This window comes from Mauremys reevesii, linkage group 5, assembly GCF_016161935.1.
Source record: "Mauremys reevesii isolate NIE-2019 linkage group 5, ASM1616193v1, whole genome shotgun sequence".
Lineage (NCBI taxonomy): Eukaryota > Metazoa > Chordata > Testudines > Geoemydidae > Mauremys > Mauremys reevesii.
In genome coordinates, this window is record NC_052627.1 from 134490784 (window position 1) to 134513609 (window position 22826).

The 22826-nt window shown below is 45.3% G+C and overlaps 1 protein-coding gene across 2 annotated transcripts in view; it reads left to right on the forward strand.

The window, feature by feature from the left end:
- SFXN5 (sideroflexin 5) overlaps nucleotides 1–22826 on the forward strand; it is a 159739-nt gene that overhangs the window by 79441 nt on the left and 57472 nt on the right. For both annotated transcript variants that reach the window (XM_039542387.1, XM_039542388.1), the window contains exon 10: nucleotides 8879–8969. In XM_039542387.1, the coding sequence (XP_039398321.1) occupies nucleotides 8879–8969 (91 nt within the window). The remainder of the gene's footprint in view (nucleotides 1–8878; nucleotides 8970–22826) is intronic.

The following is a 22826-nucleotide window of genomic DNA, read 5'->3' on the forward strand; positions in this document are numbered from 1 at the left end:
TTACCCCCAGCCATTCAGAGTGCTGCAGCTTGCTCCTGCAAGAAACCATTTCCTGTCTGCAACTCTTGTACTTGGTCTCTCTGTGTCTGGTTTTCTGCCTGAAGGGCAGCAATCTGCTCCTGAGAACTCTCAGAACCCTGGGGTGATGGCAAGATGGGACCCCCAGCAGTGTCCACCCCAAGTCCAGGGGTCAACAGTGAGTCCTGGACGAGATTGAGATTGGGCTGAGCAAGCTGTCAGGGCCTGTAACGAGGGCTGTCTGACCTAATGGTTGGAGTAGGAGTAAAGTCAGGGTTGTGGTCACACCAAGGGGAAAACTGGAGTCAGCAACTGAGGTCAGGGTGAGGAAGCAGGAACAAGGCATGGTAACAGAAACAGGGACAAAGCATGGTAGGTAGCAGGGAGGGGCAAGGCATGATAGCAGGAACAGAGATGAGGCATGGTAGGTGGGAAAAGGAGCAGGAGCCAGGAAAGGAAGCAGGAACTTGGCCTCCAGAGTCTGGGCAGCAACAGGCCTAGCAGTTAGTTGCTCAGATGGGACAGGAACACCCTGGTCTTTCCAAACTGTGCAGGCATTCCCAAATCTTTGACTCTGAATGGTGGTAGTAATAGTAACTTACATTTATATGGCACCTCTTGACTTGTAGGATACCAAGTACTTGAGAAATTTAGGCCAAAATTTTCAAAAATACCCACTAAATTTAGATTTCTCAGTTTGATCCTGGCCCATCACAAGTGCTCTTAGGTGCTCTGGTAATACAAATGGTTAATAATAAGATGACAGTGTGTGAATTTCAGAGGTACTGAGCAGTCACAGCTCCCCCCGTCTTAAGTTGAAAATATGGATCTATACAAACCATATAAGGAAGAGCAGCCACTTGGGAGGTGGAACGTGTCAGTTATGTAACAGCACACCGCAGCATGGCACACCAGTTTAGTACAGGGAGTGGAGAACAGACTAGTTAATTGAAACTTGAGAGAGAATTTAGGGCCACAGAATGTAATTAGATTAATTAAAATTTGGCCAGGAAATTAGGTTTAGCGATGCCATGAGTAGTTTAGCAAATGTGAACACAAAATGTCAGGACTTTAGTGTGATGCCTCATCGGAAAGATAGCCTTCCTGCTGTTAACTCAGCAAGTCAACAGCAGGAGCAGGAGTAGTATCTACTGAAGTACTAACACCATTACCCTGGGTTTTCTTGGAGGTACTTCAAGATATGCTGTTTAGTGAATGGGTATCACTGAAGTCTTAGTATCTCAGTCTAGAGAGAATGTTTCTAGAAATCGTGTCCCAGCATTATAGTTAGTGGAAAGCAATATTCGTTTCTTTACTTTGGTACTCTGCTAGTACTCGTCAGAACTTTGATTCAGACTGGTACTAGCAGGATGCCTGCTGTTTGTCCATGCACATTCGATGCTAGAGCCTGTCTGTGCAATAAGAACAGAGAGGGAGAAGCAAATGGTTTTCACAAATGTCACTTGAATAGAAATGAATTGATCATTCGGTAGGAAGGCCTGTCACTCCCTCTTATGCACTGCCACAAGGTCAAGTGTCTCTTCTTTATCTTCAAGGCCCTACATAACCCCACCACAGTCTACATCTCTGATCTAGTTGCTAAGGGTGCGTCAGCACTGCATCTGGGAGTCAACCTCCCAGCCTGGGTACACAGACTTGTGCTAGTGAGGCTCATGCTAGCTCCCTAAAATAGCTGGAGAGCCTGAACCATAACCTCAGATGTGGTGTAGACATACCCCAGTACAACACACACACACACCCGCTTCATCAGTGCGGGGGCCTTTTTGCCATGTTCATCCACTTCTCCCGCAAACGTGTCTCTGTTTTTTCCCCAAGCTTCCGTCCTGTGAATGAAATGCCTTCCCGATCACCTCCCTCTCTTCATTTACTCCCTCCTAAAGATTCCCTGCCTCCATGATGGCCACAAGAAGAGAGTCAATAATATACCACAACGACAAAGCTAAAGAAATCACCATGCTAGTGATTTCCTTCTCTGGGCTTCCAGGTGCCACTTGTCTACGCTGTGTTTGGCTCGTTGGGAGTGTAAGCACGACAGGGCAGGAACTGCCTTTTGTGCACTCTGCTTAAATGCTAAAGCACAGAGCGATCGAGTAACCACCTCTACTCATCATCTACCCTGTTATCTCCTGCAACGTAGTCTTCTTCCCTGTCTCCTTCCCCACCGCCATCCCCATCATACACCAACTCACACACGCACACAATTTTTCACTCTCCTGTCTAGGTGAAGGTGCCCCTGTGGCGTTTTCTAATCCCAGCTCCCTCTTCCCGATAATTGTTTGTGAGTAGTGTGGAGTGGCTGCATTGACAGCCTGTGAATTTGGTGTTATAGCCCATAATCAGTTTGTGAGAGGGAGCAGGCGGCCACCCACTGTCCTCAGGACTTTCTACCACTTAGTGCAGTAAAGAAACATTTAGAACTAGGAGGAGGTCAGTTCAAAATAGGGCGAGGGAGGGGAGGGAGAGTGGCCCCATGCCTCCTTAGAGATTAGCAGGAACCTGGATTCTGTCACTCAGTGATTTTTCCTCCTGCTCCTGATTCTAAGAGCAAGTGATGAACTTTCTTTGCCTGTTTAACTTCTCTTGTACGTTAGTATGTGACTCTGAGTCCTGGATCCCTGCCCTGAGCAAACTCCCAAAGGCTCCTGCTCCTATTTCTTTGCTTCTCTCCTTCCATAACTGTTCACAGAAAGGACCATTATTCATAGATTCAGGAATTCCAAGGCCAAAGCAGGGCCGTCCTGGGCTTCACTACTCACTGCTAAGAGGCCTCTTTGTGGCTGGTCTGGGGATTAGCTCTCGACCAGTTTGACGCCCCCTCTCTCAGTTGCTCTCTCTCTCTGGAGTCAGGTTTCTCCCTCTTCATGACTCAGCCCTCCGGCCAGGTCACTATAGTCCTCCCTTTCCACAGTAACAAAGTCTCTCCATACAAACTCTCTCAGGTGCTTTTCCGCTTTTCTGCCCAGCCCATGCCACATCCCAGGGGCTGTTAGGGGAACCCAGGCCTGCCCACTGCTCCATGCTCCAGCCCGGGCACCCTGTGTTTGGCAACCACGGTCTGCATGCTCCCAGACCCTGTCGCTATCTTCCCCAAACTCCTTCTTATCTTTCTTCACCATCTTCTGGCCCACCCCGGGTCACTACCGGAATCTTCTCTGTTCCCTCTGGCTACTTCAGCCTCTCTCGGGTTCTTGCTGGAGTCAGAAGATCTCGCTCAAGATCGTTCTACCTGGCGAAGTTTGATCCATACTGGAGTTACAGTCTATGAGCAGAGGAGAACTACTGAGGGAGAGCAGAAGTGCCAGCAGCGTAAATCTCACAACAGCAGCATGTCCGCTCTTAATCAACTAGCCCATAGCGGCATCTCTTGTTCAGTGTGCCAGAGACAGTTCAAAGCTAACATTTGCTTGATCAGCCATTCACATATTCACAGAAACCAAATCAATCAGTGATGTCATGGTCATCTTTGAATTCAAAGGACGAACACCAACATTCCCAGGCAGAATCTGAGACCTCACTCCCCCTAGAACTCCTCCCCTTCTACCTGGCCCACGCTGCCCGGGGCTCCGGTGACAATTTAAAAGGGCCAGGGGCTCCAGCCGCCGCAGCGATGGTGGTCGGGAGCCCCAGGCCCTTTTAAATTGCCGGCCCCAGGGCAGCTGCCCCTTCCCCCCCCCACCAAGTTGGCAGCCTTGCCAGGAGCGTCCCTACCAGCAGGGCTGCCGATAGAGGGGACAAAAGGGGCAGTGACGTTAAAGCACTGCTGGCGGGGTACGGGCTGGTACCGGCTTCTCACCGGTACACTGTACCGGCCAACTTTCATCCCTGCATCAAACCCATAACTTCTGTTGGAGCTGTGGCATATTTTTCAGAAGGACAGCCAGACTTGTCTGAGGACGTGTCTACAAAGAGGTGTTGCCCCAGTTTAAGATTTGTTGATACAGTTCAGCCAATAAAACACTCTGGTGGAGTGTGTTCATACCTTGCCAACACATACCCCGGTGCTTGTGTCCACACAGCAGTGTGCTGTATCGCTACAAACCTGGGGCACTGTGGATCGGTATCTCAGTGTCCTCCATGCCACCCAAAGGCTCACCACCTTATGGGAACTCCAGGATCTCCACCTGCTGTCTTTTCCCTCCAAGCACCTCTTTCTTCTCTACAGCATTTCCCCTTGTTGCTGCAGTGGCTTCTCTTTCACCGCTGCCAGAGCAGCTTTCCGCCACTCCGACAGCCTGCTGCATCTCACTGCCCATGGGCATGCCGGTGCCTCTGTGAAGGGCAATATCTATTTGCATGGATGCTGTGTGTTTAATGTTGATGTGCGTTCGTAAATAAAGCCCCTCCCCTCTTCCCCTTCTGGGCCACATGGCTGTTTATCTTTAGTTTACTTATAGGGACATAGACCAGGTTGTGCACGGACCATGTCGCTCCCCTCTTTGAGTCCCTCCACTGGATCTTCGTCACCTACCAAATGAAGTTTAAGATTCTTGTCCTTCAGTGCCCTGCGTCTGTGTTTCTGTCTTGCTTTCTCACCATATCCCACCTTGCCTCCTGTGCCCCTGCCTCACCTCTTCCGTTTCTGCTCAAGACCTTGCTATTTTCTTCAATAGAAACATCTGTCCCTCTGCCCCAAACCAGCCTCTCTCCATCACCCTCCTTCCACAGTCTCCTCTAATGCTGGCTCTGGTTCCATGGTTTCCTTTCTCCTGCCTTTCTCTCATCCCATATCCCCTTGATCCCAACTCCTCCTCCCTTTTTGCTGCAACCCACACTCCTTCTCTCTCTCGTCCTCTTTTCTCTTCTCCTACCCTCTCCCCACCTTCGTCTCTTCCTGCTTCCCAATCTCCTTCCTCCTTTGCACCTGACCTCAGGCGGGTGTTCTGCTTCTTCTACCTTGACCTGCCTTTTTTATTAGCTATGTTTTGTGCCCTCTGTATGCTGCACCCTCTGAAGCTTTGTGCTGGTGTCTTTGAGGCTGAAGGACGGGCGAGCCTCGTTTCATTCCCTTTCCGTAGGTCTGAATCTCCTTCCGTGGACACTGGCAGGTTGATAGTTCAAATGCCAGCATTAAGCTCAGCCTTTCATAGGCACAGGCTTCCTCCAGGCCCAGGGGGTGCTTAACCCTCTGCTCTGCCACAGCCCTCCCACACCTTCTCCCAAGCCTCCACCCCCATCCCGCCTCTTCCCACCCCTGCTCCACCCCCTCCCCCCACTCCTAACCCTCCCTCCCAGAGCCTCCTGCATACCGCGAAACAACTGATCAGGGAGGGAGAAGCGCTGATCAGCAGGAGGGCGGGAGGAGGCACTGGGAGGAGGGGGGGAGCTGGCTGCCAATGGGTACTAAGCACCTGGAGCACCCACGGAGTCAGCGCCTATGCAGCGTTTACATTGTTGGAACATTGGAATTGCCAGACTGAATCATAGAATCATAGAATCTCAGGGTTGGAAGGGACCTCAGGAGGTATCTAGTCCGACCCCCTGCTCAAAGCAGGACCAAACCCAACTAAATCATCCCAGCCAGGGCTTTGTCTGGCTAGAACCAGATGCTTCAAAGGAAGGTGCAAGGAGCCATGCAACCGGCAGATGTTGGGTAAGCTATCTCCAATGTAAGTCTCCTCCTAACCCTTCGTAGTTAGAAGGGAAGAGCTGTTGTGGTCTGATCGGCAGTGTTCTCTGGGTTCTCAGTATCTATTTCTTTGTAAAAATCCACCACTGAAAAATAAATAAAAACACCTCTTGGTAGGTGACCCACTAATATTGTTACTCCACTACTTCAGAAACAGATATCAGAGCGAGGGGGAGAAGGATTGGGCCTTTATTGAACAAACTCAGCATTGCCAATCCCCAAATCCATTCGTCAGGTCTCAGAAAAATCACAATTGGCTGAAAAATAGAGAGATTTAAAAAATAATAATTTGGGGAGATTTTTTTTTTAATTTGTCTTTTGGCTTCTGAGACTTTAGGTTACACTAGGGTCATGCTTTCAAGTCTTGCTCTGCAACCAGAAGGGCAAGAATTTTTTTTACGTGAGAGCTGAGGTTCTTACACAATCCCTTGACTCCAGGAGCTGGGGCTTTAAAAAAAAGATGAAATGTTGTGGCACTCATGGTAAAATCCAGAGTTCTGGCAACACTGCAACTCTGCTCACAGCATTGCGAACTCTGCTCTCAGCACTGAGCCGACCTCATTGTTGATGCTGACAATAGGGAAGTGGGACAAAGATCCTCCATAAAAAAATTGGAGGGGAAAATGGAGTTTGCCAGAGGCAAACCCAAGAGAGAAAGCAATGTTATTTTCAAGCTGCTGAAGCAAACACTACACTCTATGGTACAGGGACTGTCTCTTTGTTATGCCTTTGCAGAATGGGGCCTGATCTTGGATGGTAATACAAATAAATAACAATAATTAACTATACTCACCCCTGGAGTAACTCCATTAGCATTGAGTTACATTAGTAATGCATTTGGTCCACTGGACATACCACCTCTGGCCAGCCCCTCTCAATTAAAACCCATTAACAAGTCTTTGCTGGTGCCCCTTTTATTTGCAATGATCTGAGATCAAAAATACTAGTGTGTTGCAGGGCATTCTCCTTTCCCAATTTAGGTGGTCCCACTTTGTGACCTGCGGGAAAGAGTTCACAGATTGGGTAAAATAATTTCAAAACTGTAAAAACAAACCCTCATTAGTTTCTTAAACCTAGACCTTGCGTCGAGAATTTGGGGAGATTGGATTTAAATCTATATCAACATTTAATTTCATATTCACAGCAGGGTGGGTGTTACAGACGGAAAAGTGAGTTCATCTGTGGCACCAAATTGAATCTGAAAATAAAATGGTTTTTATTACTAGTAACTTCACAGCAGTGGCTCAGCTCAACCTTTTCTCTTTTCAAAAGCTGCTGCACCTGCATTTTGCATTCAAATCCTGCAAAAAAAAAAAAAAAAACTCCAAGTAGAGGAGTTTGGTAGCGAAACAAAATATGATATCTCTGCAGATTCAGTGAATCACATTTATGAATACTATAGCTGTATTATAGATATAGTGGGGCCAGGAACCATGGTTAGGATTGTCTGAGGTGGGGAGGGATAGTTCAGTGGTTTGAGCCTGCTAAACCCAGGGTTGTGAGCTCAGTCCTTGAGGGGACCACTTAGGGATCTGGGGCAAAAATCTGTCCAGGGATTGGTCTTGCTTTGAGCAGCAGGTTGGACTAGATGACCTCCTGAGGTCCCTTCAAACTCAGGTATTCTATGATTCCCTTTCTAAGCCCCCATTTTTCCAGTAGCTTACAACTTAGCTTTCACCTTTGGGGCTTACATTTTCCAGGCCTTGCAATGATTGAGCAAATGCTTCTCAGCCATTTTTGAGAATGAAGAAAGAGAGGGGGAAAAAAACACTTTTCTGATTATTTAAAAAATATATATAGTATGACTCTTTTTGAACGCCACTAATGCCAAAGTGTGGGTGGGGTGGGGAGTCAAAGCAGAAAGGGATGATTTGGCAGGGAAATACCCCATAGGAGGAGAAGTGTCATTCAGTGTTCCAGTGGAAACCTGCTTGGATTTGGAAGGGTGCTGAGGGTGTGAAAATCCTAATTGTGCTCACGCAGTGTTCAAACTGTAATAGTGTTTTTCAGCATCTTCCCAAAGAAAGGCAACGACACTGCGTGTGCATGTGTAACTGATGTGGTCAGAAAATGTTGGGGTTTTTTTCACCACAGACAATTTTGACTTTTTGTTATGTATTGTTAGGTATGTATTTATTTGGTAAGAAATTTGAAAACCCTGAAAACCAAAAATATTTTACCCATTTTTGGCTGAAAATTTTTTGCATTACACTTTTTTGGGTGAAGACTTTCAGTCAGAAACTGTCAAAACCATTTGGGTTACAGCCAAAACTTTTGGTTTGGGGCCTTTTAGGCCTCTCTGATGAAAAATGGAAAGTTTTTGAGGAAAGAAGGTGCTTTCTGCAATAAAATTGTGTTTAGATGAGAATCCAATTTTCTGTCGGGGAGAAAAAAGTTTTGATGGAAAATTTTTGACCAGCCTTAATCTGTAACCCAAACTGTTAGACTGTATGGTTTTGTTCCCCTCTAGCAGCTGGGCAAAGACCCACATTGTTGCTTTGGGTTACACGTGTGCAGCTACTTTAGGATTGTAGTTAAAATGCAGTGCACCGTGCCTCATTCAAATGCTGGAGGAAATGGGTGAAAAAGTATAGTTATGGAACCCAGGCCTGCTCGGTGTGGCGCTCTGTCCCCCTCTAGTGGCACCTAGACCAGCTAGACATTGATGAGTCTGCTACAGCCTTGGCTAAAAGACTTGTCTTTTAGCTCATGCAGTAGAGAGAGGCTCATGCCTTAAGCTTCAGAAGTCCAAGGTTTGATCCCAGCCGGCAACAACCGGGGTCTGTTGGCGTTACAGTTATACAATACCTTCTACGTGGCTAGACCATAATCCAATCCAAACTCTGCTGGAGGGGTGAGATTGGCTGGGAAAATACCATCAAACTGGATAAAAAATGCAATATAGAGACATCTCCATTGGCAATGGTGAAGAAACAACCCAGAAGAGTAACACTGTAATGGATCCCATCCTTCCTTTGGGGGTAGCAGTGGAGGGCTGGAATTGTGGGGCAATGGGGGGAGCGTGGAAGCAATGGAAGGGCTACACATAAGGTTACCTGAATGGATTTAGCTTTGGAATGATTTCAGAAGCAAAGGTCTCTCCCTCTCTCATCTCAGTTAAGAGCTCTATTCCTTAGTCGCTGCAGGGCACAGAACGAGCACCATTATTTGGAACTAAATGCTTTTACCTTTCTTTGATTTCTCTGTCTAAAGGTGGGCCTTAATGTTCTGGTTCAGAGAGCAAACAAGTTTACGCCAGCCACCCGTCTCCTGATCCAGAGGTTTGTGCCATTCCCTGCTGTAGGTAAGACATGATCTACTTCTGTACACTCTGTGTGTGTGATATAGCTCTAAGTATGGATTTAATGCTGTTGAGGCCTACCGTTAGCTTCTGCCTTTGTGATTTATACTGTGGCCTGAACACCAAGCTGGCAGCACTGCAAGATGTAACCCGTGGCTGAGATGTTGTTGTTCTAAATAAAATATAGGATTGAAATTCACTGTTTCAGTGGGAATAACCCATGTGGGCCACTCAGACTATCAGAGAGAGGACTGGACAATGCAGAATGAGTTCTGACGCTTCTAATCTTCACTCTTTAGATGACTGTTCATTCTTTGGGTAGTAACCATAGCCTGGGCTGAATAAACTCCTAGGCTCTGGTGTTTGATTTGGTTATATCCAAATTAACAAGAAGTACTCACCAGAGTACTGCTACTCTGAAACCTCACAAGAAGTTGTTATCCTGAAATGTTTTAGTCAATATCTTGGAGACATAACATAAAACATTAGCAGGATGAAATGGGCATATTTGTAGTCACACGGGAAGTGGGTTTTGAGGACCATGGCTGGAGTGCAGGAATTTGCATGCTGTGCAGTTATTGAAAGCAGTGACTGTGGTACTCCGGTACTCTGCTAGGCTAAGACCGGCCTATTCCAGTATACAACAGAGTAGCTGTTGGCCTCTCCCATTAGACATCCGTGTTCGGTCTGAATGAAGGTAGTAAGACCTTGGTGTTAACACAGTAGCTACCTGCTTCTGGAGATCTGAGTTCAAACGTGGTGTAGATCCCAAGTGAAACGAGTTTGGTGGTCTTAAGCTACTCTCTGGTGGTTTCAGAATCACATTAAAATATCCACTAAATAATGTGCCATTCTTCAACCTCTAGAAACTCTGAATCAGAAGTGCCGGAACATTGGAGTTTAAATCTGAGGTGCACTGACAAATATTATGTGAAGAGGCTATCTGGTTTGCTGACTGTCTGTCAGTGCCATCAGCTTCTTGCTTTTGAGAACACTAAAATTTACTCCGAAAGCAGAGGGGAAAAAATGTGTGCATGCAAGGACTAATATAGTCTTTTGCAGCATGATCTGGTTATCGTAAATTCAGTAAAAGGGGCTGCTGCACAAAATCCCAGGGTGCAAGGTCGGATTATGGCCAGATTTACAAATGTATTTAAGCACCTAAAAATGCAGATAGCCGCCAAGATGTACAAGAGCACCTGAGCCAATTAGGGACCTAACTCCCCTGAAAGTCAATGGGACTTAGACACCTTCACTTAGGGACTCAATGAGTTAAATAAATAAAAGGTTAAATTGTGGTTGTGTGTGGGGTTTTTTTTTTTGTTTTGTTTTTTTTTAACTATTTGAAGAACAACGAATATCACAGATGTGGGGTTGTTCTGTTCTGTTGGAGAGAGAGGTCAGCCAGCCATAGCCCGTAAAATCCAGCATCGCCTCTGGAACAAGGGGAAAGGTGGTGAGATGGTCTAGTTTATGCATGTGACTGGGAGCCAGGAACTCTTAAGTTAGAATCCTGGCTCTGACCGATTCCCTGTGTGATATTGGGCAAGTCACTTACATACTAATTTTCAAGTGGCCTCTGCTTTTGGATGTCTGGTTTTTTGCATGCCCCACTTGGGCCTGCTTTTCAGAGGTGCTGAGCATCTGCAGCTCCCCTTGGCTCCAGCTGGAGTTGAGAGTGATCTGTACTTCTGGTGTCTCAAGCTGGGTGCACAAAAAGTCAGCCCCCCAGAATCAAGGGCCAGTTTTGGAATTGATGTCCTTTACCTTTCTGGTCTTTAGCTTCCTAGTCTGTAAATTGGGAATATAGAAAGTAACCTCTTCAGGGCAAGGACGCTGTCAGTTTGGTCTGTGAGGTGCCTCGCACACATTGAGTGCTGCAAAAAATAATAAATAATAAATATTCTTACCTCCCTCTCAGGGGTATTCTGAAGACTAATGTTCATAGTGCTCTTTAAACCTGAAAAGCTCGGTGTAAACTGTTACAAAGGATACAAGTTCTTGTTTTTTCTCTGTATCGACTGAGTAGCCAAACTTACTGACTCTCCGAACTGCATACGATAAGCTTCAGAAGTCCGAGAGTTGTCAGACATGCACAACCTTGACACATGCATTTTTAAAAATATTAACATCCTACTTACTGTATCACGGCTAGTCAGTGCTAGAGCTGGAGGCCTGGCGGGTCCCCATCCTGGCTGTAAGTCTTTGGCAAACCAGTTGATATGTTGTCAAGGCAGAATGGAGGAGCTCAGGGGTTTGGGGCTTCTGCCCTGCGGGGAGGAGGGTCTTGGGGCTTCAGCCCCATGGGGCGCATCTGCCACGGCTTGGGGCTGAAGCGCCATTCCTGGTGCGCCTTGCAGGGCTGAAGCCCCGAGCCCCACCACCCCACCACAGGGCAGGAGCCCCGAGCTCCCTCCCAGTCTGGTTGGCAGGGGGGAGGGGCAGGAGGGGCTCTGCAAGCTGCACTTTAACTGTAAAGAAGCCACATGTGGTTCGTGAGCTGCAGTGCCGCCGTCCCTGCCATATGGCGGCTGCTGCTTCTTTTATTTTTTAATAATTTTTCCCTTTTCATCCATGGCCAGGGTGACTAATTTCAGACCCTCAAAAGGTGAAAACAGTTATGGATGTCTGTATTGGTGGGTATTTTTAACTGATTGTTTGTCTTATTGAGTGATAGGAATGATGCATATGGGGGTGGTGTGTCTCTGCTGCAAACATTTTAACTGTTTATTAAACCCCTCGTCATGCATCATTACTTAAGCAGCCTTCAAAAAGCCGTTTGCAGTGTGTCCCTCTCTGCCATCCCTCTACTCTAATCTAAGCTAGTCTGTCTAGGAATTTGTGCTCCAGCTAGTGTTTCTGTGTCTCACTAACACTGAAAGGAGTATGCCACGTTCTTTGTACCTCTCCAAGGAGAGTTTCATGGCTTTGATGTATTGAAGTTTGTTATTTGGAGAAGTGGGTTCTGCGGTTCGTTACGGAGGCTCTGAGATTCGTGGTCATTGTGATCTTTCCTGGAAATGGGTCCCACAGCTGTGGGCCTGCTGAAGAGAAAGCTGCTGTTCACCAGTCTTACTCTTGGGTGAACTGGGAATCAACTAACGAGCAGTAACACCCTTTTGTAGACAAGTCTCCTGAAGCTGACAGTGTAATTATGCCAGTGGAACGTAGCTGTTGTAGGAGGTCATGATATTGGAGAGTAAGACACTCCATTGGGTGGGTTGGGCTAATCCTGTGGAAGGCATTGAAAGTAAAGACCATGAATATTAGTCTTTAAACACCCACATGTAAGGATCCAATCCTGTGAGGCAGTGAGCTCCCTCCATGAGGTGCTGGGGGTCATCATCTTCTGTTGGAAGTTAACGGGAGTTCAAGTCACTCAGCACCTTGCAGAATCAGGCCCTCTGAGTGGTGCACAGGTTAGGGGCTGACCCTCTGTGTAGGAATAAATTTCACCCTGGAGACTAGAGCTGAGCAAATTATTCATTATAAAGAATCTGATGGTTTTTGTATATTACTCAAATTATTTTAGAGAGACAAGGTGGGTGAGGTAATATCTTTTATTGGACCAACTTCTGTTATTGAGAGAGGCAAGTTTTCGAGCTACACAGAGCTGTTCTTCAGGTCTGGGAAAGGTCCTCCAAGTGTCACAGCTAAACGCAAGGTGGAACAGATTGTTTAGCATAAGGAGTTAGCACATATTCTGGATCATTCAAGGCGAAGTGCCCTGTCAACACCTCTACAGTCATAGGACAAAAAGGGTTGTTAGTGGGTTACAAGTTGTTGTAATAAACCGTAAATCCAGTGTCTCTGTTCAGGTCACAGTTTTTAGTGTCTAGCAAAGTTATGAATTTTAGCTCCCAGGCTCATCTTATAAAGGTGTTATGCAGGTTTCTTCTGAGGCTGAGGACTGAGAGGCCAGATATGGAGTGATTGCTTGGTGAAAAATGTCCACCCACAGGTGACAGTGGTTTTGCCTTTTATCATTTTCCTGTGTGAGTTCATTTGAGACTGTCTGTCTGATTTCACCCATGTAGTTGTTGTTAGGGCTTTTAGTGCACTGAATGAGGTACACCACATGTTGGGATAGGCATGTGTAGGAGCCATGGATCTTGAAAGGTGTGTGGGGGGCAGGGGGGTGTTGGTCATTGTAACAGTGGAGACATGGCTGCAGGTTTTGCATCTGTTGTTCTGGCAGGGTCTGGTGCTGCTTTGATTTGGTGTGTCCTGGTCTGTGGGGAGCTTGCTTCTGATAATGAGCTTGGAGAGGTTGGGGGATTGTTTTACGGTCCAATAAAATATATTACCTCTCCCACCTTGTCTTGCTAATATCCTAGGGCCGTCATAGCTACAATAACATGCATACAACACTAAAACAATTTCATGTATTCATTTTTCAAAACCCACTGATTTCTTTAGTGAATGATTCTTGGTCAGCAGCTCGGTCAGGAATTGCACATTTTGAAATCAAATATACAATTCATACTTAGCTACCGGCTGCTATTTGAGTATGCAGTCGCAGTGTCCACTTCCACAAGTGATCCTGCTAGTGAAGCTTGAATGTTTGTGGAAAGTGAACACGCTGGGGTTATGAATACAGTTGGCTGAATTACTATACATAGCCTTACCCACTACTTACTGAGCAATACTTGAGTCAGATCGTTCTCTTGCATCACAGATTTCCATATCAGTAATGCTCCTCCTGCACTGGCGAATGAGAAGAATAGAGTTCCCCCTAGTGCACTATTGCTATAGAAGGCAAAGGGCCGTCTTGTATGAATCACTGAGAATTGCCGTAGGAAGTGACAAAGCAGCATTCCAGCACAGGAATTCACAGCAAAGCTGTTTACAAAAGCTACATTGAAACTGGACAGTCATTTATCTAAGTGCGGTTTCCATTGTAAGGCAGTTGAAATAATAATAAATATTGATTGAACATAGAAATTCTGAATCCCTAAGCATTTGGTTTTTAAGATATTTAGTGATGCACGGTTTGAATCGGAAACAGAATCAAGTCCTTAAACCAGCAATAGAACCATTTTTTTACAATAAAAACGGATAAAAATATTTTTCCTGCAAAAATGCAGACTTATAAGAGCTGCTTCTGAAGAAGCCCAGAATTGCATGAATAATTGTTACAACTCTACCCCTAACTGTGAGGTTTTGGGGTGCAAATTGAAACCATTGTACAGTAGATTGTTTAAATATTCTATGCTCTAAGAGGAGACACCCCCCCCCAACCGTAGGACGAAAGTGTTGAATGTATGGTATCATTCCTCAGATCAGTCTTACATGGCCATGTTTTCTAGATCGCTTGGGTAAAAAATTATGCCTGAGTATTTTAAAGAACTAATCACCAGTCATAAGCTATTGCTGACTCGGATAATGATTATTAAAGCGATTCCACACATTTAATGAACCTTTTTCTATTTCTGTAGTGGAACATTAAAGTGCTAACTCTTCAGGGCTCAGTTCATTTTAAAAAATTTTGCCCAAGCTTGATTCTGCTGCTGACTGATTCAAAGAATTTTCATCACTCCTTCAGACCACTGCAAAGTAAGTACAGCAGCCCAGATCCTCAAAGGTATTTAGGTTCCTAACTCCCATTGATCTCAATGTGAGTTAGGTGCCTAAACATCTTTTAGGATCTGGGCCATAGTGGCTGGTAAGATTTCACTTTTGCCTTTGCCTAGTTTGCTCAGTGTGAAACACATAAAGCCATACTTCTAAAGGGCAATCCGCCCAGCCCAGGCTCCATTTGTGTACACCAACTTTGTACGTGCAAGTTACTTGCACACACAGCTTTTGTGCACAGTCACTTCTTTGTGCAAACGATAGGACTTGCATGTGCAAGATATGGAATTGGATTGTTAGCTAATGCAGAGCACAAAGCAACGATCTTGTATACCTCTACCTCGATATAATGCTGTCCTCGGGAGCCAAAAAATCTTACTGCATTATAGGTGAAACTGCGTTATATCGAACTTGCTTTGAACCACTGGAGCCCCCACCCACCCCGGAGTGCTGCTTTACCATGTTATATCTGAATTCGTGTTATATCGGGTCGCTTTATATCGGGGTAGTGGTGTACACTCTTGTCTGTCTGCTCCACATAAAAAGATCACATGCAATTTTCAGGTGTCACTTGAGGGTAGAACATGTTGCAGTAATCTAGTTTGATGTGACAAAGCATGAATAGCTGTGTCTGTGTCTGAGAGATAAGGTCATAGCCTCCTGGCCAGCCAAAGAAGGCCTCTCTGGCCACTTTGGTATCTTGGTGTGCATAAGTCTATTGTATCCACATGTGATGAATCCAGTAGAACTCTAAGCTTGTACAGGACACCTGAAGTAGGCAAGATGGTTTCTGTGCAGGTTGTGATCACACTTCCTGTTAGTTCTCGTTAAATGATAAGAGAAGAAAGCGCTGTTGTACCTGGACTGGCTGCAGCTTCATCAGGCTGTGGTGTCCACCAGGATGAGGGTGGAGGTAAATACTGCACAGTATTGCACAAGGTATGTGATCTTTTACTGACTTACATTGAGATGAGTTGGAACATCCCAGATGAGTGCTTTCACCAGCAGGCCCTTGGCTCTTCTGGGATGGGGGCTCTCTCTCTTTCTCAATGACATTTTCATCAAAAATGATAATGATTCCACAAAATGTTTCGGTTCTAATGAAAAAAGTTTCATCTAAAAATTCCTAATCAGCTCTAGTTCTGATCCAAAGAACATATTAACTTGCCTCCTCTGACATCAGCCAGCATGTCTTGTGTGACCGGGCTGCCCAAAGGGAAGTGTTATGTTAGACTAACACATATTACACTCCTTATTAATGTTTAGTACATATGCAATGCATTGTCTTTCTCCAAATATCTCAAAGCTTTTTACAAAAGTGATCATGATCCCTGTTTTACAGATGGGGAAACTGAGTCACGGAGCGGTCACACAGTGGGTCAGTGGCAGCAGAACTGGGAGCAGAAGCTTGGTCTTCTGCCTCAAAGTTCTCTGCTCTAATCAGCAAACAATGCTGCTTTCCTCTGGCACTGTAGTGTCATCCTCCCAAACCGTGTGTGTGTGTCTCCATGCATGATAAATACATGATCACATGAATAGGATGTCAAAGTTGGAAAGTGAAGCACTCGGTGCTCATTGAGTGTGCAGGTCGGATGGCGTGCAGTGAATGAGGAAGCTGTTCAACAGTTAGCAGTTATCCTGACTGTGCAGGGTGTGCTCCCTTTTTCATCCCTTGCACACTGTCCAGCTGCAGTGATTGAACAAGCCCTAATCGATTCGCCAGCCAGCCTGTACTGTGAGTGAGGCAGAGGTCCTGCAGGAAAAATAGCGTGTAACCATGTCATTAGATTGCATTGTACAGCACACCCCAGAGGGGTAGAGTTAAGTTTGTATGGCTAACCTCAACTTTGGCATTTCCTGGCTTTAAGTGTTCCATTCTTTATTTGCTTTAACATCGTTATTTGTAGTGTGTCCTAGGTTTATTTTAAATATATATAAAAATTAAAAACCAATATGATCTCCTGGAATTATTTGGTAGGCAGCAGTTAAACGCTGTGTCCTGCATAATCTTTTCATTCAGAGCCTCATTCAAAGCCCATTGAAGTCAGTTAGGCCCAGATCCTCAAGGGTATTTAGGTGCCTAATTCCCACTGAAGCCAGTGGGAGTTAGTCACCGAAATACCTTTGAGGATGTGAGCCTAACCACCATTGATTTCAGTGGGAGTTAAACACCTAAATATCTTTGAGGATCTGGGCTCCAGAACTTTTCCATTAACTTCAATGGCCTTTGGGTCAGTTCCTAAACAAAACAGGGTCCGCAGAGGTCTGCTTCATTCATTGTGCACATAAATAGACCCTATACAATCTCCTTCACCTCTTGCATTGACCCCCATGTGCAGAGCCCACATAATGCTGGGAGATTGCATAGTGATTTGTAATTTCCATTCACAAGCAGAGTGCTAATGGGAACACTGGGAAACTGTTGTTAAAAAGTCTGTCTACCACTGACTCCCTGTGTAATCTTGGGCAGACCACTTGACTGCTTTAGGTCTCAGTTTTCCCCATCTGCAAAATGGGGGTGATGATACTCCCTTGCTTTTAAAAGGCACTTTGAGATCTAGGGGTGAAAAATGCTATAGAACCGTTACATAATTATTTATCATGAAAATCCTTTCCATGATGGTCATGCGGTTCTTTTTGTTTCGGATATGTATTTAGTGGGAAATTTTATTTTAACCATCCTTTTTAGTTTGGTTTCAAAATGGCATTAAAGATTGTGAGTAGATTTCAGAGCTACGTCTCAGACCAGGTTTGGATCAGAGTTGCATGTTACAAAATCTCTGCCACCAGGTGGTTCTATTTTTACACAGAGGTGTTAGGAAAAAGAGGTTAAGCTGGCGTCAGAATTGATTGGGGACCCTAATTAATTTGTTTAGCCCTTAATTAATTCTCTAGTTCTTATTTTATTTGTGTACTGTCATGCTTAATTGTGTGCCAGGACATCAGGAAGCCTCCCACTAATTGCTGTTTGGTTGTTTTGAGAGCTGGAAGTTATTGGTTTGGAGACCTGGGTAAATTGTTTAATTAAAGATCTGTCTTCGTATTAACTTTCACTACCAGCCTTGAGACATGAGCTAGATTTAACCTTGTGAAGACATGGGGCCAGATACTGAGCTGATGTAAATTGGCATAGATCCACTAATGTCAATAGGGCTGCGCCATCTTACACCAGCTGGGGGTCTGGCCCATTGACTTCAATGGAAATACTCTGATTTTTGCCAGCTGGGGATCTGGTCCTTTGATTTCACTGGGGGCTGTGCTGATTTACACCAGCCAGGCGTTTGAACCATGTTGTTTTTCTCAGGGTGTTTATGTGGAAATTCTCTTGTCAGAAAAATGAATTACTCATGCTACCATCCTTAGCCTCTTTCAAAAGTGATGGAACTTCAGTAAAATGCATCCACCTCTAGGGTGGAAGGCAGCCACTATCCTGTGTAGAATAGTACACTTCACACCCTAGGTCGAGGCATTAAGATTTTGGCCAGAGTCACTGGGTATGTCTTCACTGCAGTTTACCTGGTTCCAGGTAACCAGGTATGGGAATGATAGCAGACTAAGAGTGTGAGTGTCCAGCAGTTAAGCCACACTCAGATCACACCTGTGTAATCATGTCCACGCTGGTTCTGCAGTAACTCCGGTTAGGCACTAGAATTGCTGGGGGGATATCTCCTGTGTTTTAGTACTCCACTAAACTATGTCATTGTGTGAATCGTTTTGCAGCGTATTGTGGGAAAACTTACCTGTCTTTCCTGGGTCCCTGTGCAGAAGTCTGAGCTCAACAACACAGTAAATATAAGCACTTCCAGATAGGCACACTCCACACTGCTGTTGACAGTCTGTGTTCCAACTGGTAGCAAGCATGGATCCAGCCGATGACCCACTCTAGCTGTCGGCATTAACGCAGCTCTTGTTTCTGGGACACCAGACCCAATGCAAGGCACGAGATGCAGTGGAGGAAATTTAGGCAGTGGCTTGTTGCCTTCAGAAGGCGGTGGCAGGCCTTGCTAAGGAGATCGTGCAGGAGGCATGCAGAGAAGGAGCAGTGGAAACAGCTGAGACAGGTTTTAATAGCTGTGGAATCTCACCGTGCTGACTGGCAGTTCTGGAACAGGACCACAAATATCAAGCGGTGAAACTACATCGTCCTGCAGACCTGAGGTGATCAGCTGTGACGCTAAATTTTCTGCAAGAGACAGGCCTCCTTTATGGAGCTGTGTGAGGAGCTCGCCCTGGCCCTTCAGCCCCAGATCATCCGTATGAAGCTGTCCGTACCACTCCAGAAGCAGGTTGTTATTGCCATCTGGAAGCTGCCTATTCTTAGACTGCTGCAGATCAGTGGCTAACCAGTTTGGTGTTGGCAAGTCAGCTGTCAGTGCTGTGGTGGTGGAGACTTGTGACCCAGTTATTGTTGTGGTTTGTCCATAAGTGGTAAGGATTACTAATGTCCCCAAAATAATTATTGGCTGTGGGAGAATGGGGCTCCAGGACTGTCCCAGAGCCATGGATGGCACACATGTCCATGTCCATTGTCTGCCCCCCACAAGGTTCACATAAATACATCAACTGGAAAGGATACTACTTATTCATTTTGCAGACCTTGGTTGACCACAGAAGGAGATTCATGTACATCAACACGGGATGTACCTCAGGGTGCATGACACCAGGGTATTCCAGAGAAAAATTCCAGGGTGTTTTCAAATTTGGACAAGGAAGGACTTTCTTCCCTCCCAACAACATGGTTATCAGCGAGGTATCTCTGTCCACTGTTACTTTAGGGGACCTGTGTTATCCTCTACTGCCTGGCTCATGAAGCTGTACCCTGATGTGAGAGCATCTGGCAGAAGAAGGTTTAATTACACACTGAACAGTTGCAGGAAGGTGGTGGAATATGACTTTGACTGACTAAATTGTTGGTGCTGTCTACAAACCATGTGGATGTCAATGCATGTAATGCCATTTGTGTTGTCAGGGCGTGCTGTGCACTGTACAGCAGATGTGAGGACAGGGGGAGTACTTTCGCCAGGAGTGAGTCGAAGACCATACTTGTTTACAGACCTGGTACAGTCAACAGAAAGTCACAGGGGTTGGGTCCAGGGAAGCGAGGGAAGTAGGTGATGCCCTGCGTGCCCACATTCTCGCTAGCCGGGGGAAATGCTCTTATGTGGAGTTGTGATTCACCTGTTCTATACATATCAATTTATCTCTTGTCAGTCTGACGTGATAAAAGCTTTGATTTGAATTTTCTCTTTGTTTCCCAACACACCATTCGATTGTGCAAACAAATACTTTATTTGAAAACAACACAAGCACCCCAGCTGCTGCTGCATTAGGAAAAGGGCAAAATCTGTACTAGGCTGTAAACAGCTGACAATATAGACAATCAGGGCAATGTCACAGGAAATGGAATTGCACATTCTACTCCTTGGATGCATAGGGATAGAATGAACAAATACATCTGCCCATGTACACTTCCACTCTAGGAGTGCATTGATTGGCTCATGCCCCAGCCAGAACTCTTCACTGTCTGCATGACATGAAATAGAGTCCATTATCCTCATTTTACAAATGGGAAAGCTGAGTCGCAGAGAGGTTAAGTGACTTGCTCAAGGTCGGAGAACCTGTATTAGAGCTGAGAAGGAAACCCCAGTCTCCTTACTCCTGCTCTCTGCTGCACTGTGCTGGTGGATTGACTGCATACTACATTTAGTGATAGAATCACTGTCTCCAAGAGATGGGGCTTGTTGGTAAATCAGCTTGTCACAAAACTTGGCATGAATGAAATAAATAACAAACCTGGGAGCCCTGTTGGATTCCTAGCAGGATCATATTGTTTGATCCTGGAGGGATCTGTTGCCCTCAGGGAGTTCCCAGGCTGGGAAAATATAACTCTTGTCGCCTCATGTGAGCAGCTGATTGCAAATTTAATCCACTTGTTATTACATGAAAAACATGCCCCCAGGGTTACAAAAGACCAGTCATCCTTGTGGAGATCTCTGCTAGTGCATATCACAGTGTATCTTGTGTCCCCCACAGAAGCAATTTTGAACTTCCACTCTCCCTTCCTCCTCCCACCCTGCAATGCATATATCAGGTTGTTCTTTCGATAGCCATTTACAGCCTCAGTCTTCTTCCTCTCTCTTGCAAAAGTTGAACGGGAAGTTCTTGAATCTCACGGTTTCCAGTTTAGCATTTTCAGGAGAGAACTGGAACAGATCACTGGCCCATAGAGTGGTGCTGAAAAGAAACCCGACCCAATGGGATGAATTTGGACCAGGTGTAACTTCATCGGGCTATGGAACGTGGGAAGAGAGAGCTGGGTTCCAGAGACTCCAGGAACCTTTTATTAAAAGAAACAAAAATAATGTTAAACAGCTTTGCAGAATGGTCATGAAAATATACCAGCCCAGCCACAAACTCTGCTTTCCTGCCCTTTACCTTGATGATAATGAAATAACTAGCAATATATTACATGCATGACTTGCCTCAGGTGAATGTGTGAGGTAGAATTTTGGGATGTGTGGGTTATAAGGCATTTATTTAAAAATAGAGAAAAAAATCCAAATTCAGCTCAGAAGTAAGTTGCTGTAACTCCACCATAGTCTGCAGAGCTGCTCGCATTTACACCAAGTCTGAATTTGAGCCCTTTTGTAGCCTTTTCCATGTTTTGCTCTCTCAGCTTCCCTCTCTGAAGTATTGTCTTAGTGGAAAGAAATGTTACCTATAAAATCCATCTGGGTTTGGTGTTTAAGTGGGCGAAGAAATGCGGTCTGAAAAGGAAAGTAGCAACTGGCCTGAGACGTGGAGTCTGGGTTAGCTCGGATTTGAATTCAAACTCCTCCAAAATTTGGGTCCGTTCCACAGATGAGCTTGATCTGTGAAGACGAGAACTGTGACCTACACGGATCAGCCATACGTGGTTACTACAGCGACAAATGTAAGAGGTTAAAGCTTTTTGCTCCGGTGTAGCCTGCGGAGTCAGCACAGTGAAGGGAGAGGGAGTGGGATTCTATTCCTTCTTGTGCGTCGTCAGCAGAATTGTCTAATAAGGCCCCAGATTAAGCACACGTTTAAATGTTTAGCTGAGTTCAGGCCTAAGTGCCAGTCGGTTATACGGGGGCAGTGAGGTTGCCTCACTGTTGCTGGGGGGTGACACAGGTGTCACTACAGGCAGAATTTTACCGTGATTACTGGGGATGATGTGCAAAAAGGATAGAAACCAGTTTGGCCTCCGAGGGCCTGATCCAAAGCCCACTGAAGTCAATGGAAAGACTCCCCTATGCCAGCCCCCGAGACCCCAGGGTGAGTTTGCAGGGCTGACAGTTAGCAAAACATGTCTTTTTATTTGTAAATTGAGCCCACTGATTGATTTGATCTAGATCTGGGTCTTATTTGAACTTCATACCGGAGGGCACCCACCCAGTGCTCTGAGATTTGATAGAGAAATTACTATGAGACAGTGATCCCCACAATACCATTGTTTACTTAGTCGCCTTTCAGAGTAGAACAGCACTTTAATGCTGCTGGCGTGTATTGTAAGGCAGCTCAGGAATTTTATTTCTGCTCGCTGGAGTGGCACTAATGCAGTGCGGGATTTTTTTCACCTAAAAAGAAGCCTTTAAAGTTTCAAGATTTATGGCCAAGTTGGGGGTTCTTTTTTTTTGGTTTGGGTTTTTGTTTTTAACCCAAATAGGAATTCCCCGAGGGTGTTTTTCTGTTTTTATTTAATCTCTTTAAACAACTCCATTTAGGCAGTACAAAAGGACATATTCTCCATCTATAAAGACTTCCAACTCACAGGTAAATGTGAAATACATATAAAATCAGAGAGGCACAGTAGGTGAAGTAATATCTTTTATTGGACCAACTTTCTGTTGGTGAGAGAGACAAGCCACACACAACTCTTTTTCAGGTCTGGGAAAGGTACACCGAGTGTCGCAGCACAGTTCAAGGTGGAACAGATTGTTTAGTGTAAGTAGTTAGGACATATTGTGAGGGACAAGGCATTTGATGGATGATCATCTTAGGTCTTCATATTTGACCAGTACTTTGAACATATAAAGGGCTAAATATTACGAAAGATTGTCAACAAAGTAATTGACAGATAGGAACTTGTTCAGAATTTGGGAAAATCCTGTCACATCAGAATCTCTGTTTGAATCTGGTCCAGATTCCCTAAATACTGTAAAGATGATTGAGGGGTTCACATGCTACAGGGGCCATAGAAGTACCTTAGATGGATCTCATAGCAATAAGGCAGATTTGGTTTGCTTTTACAGAATGAGCAGA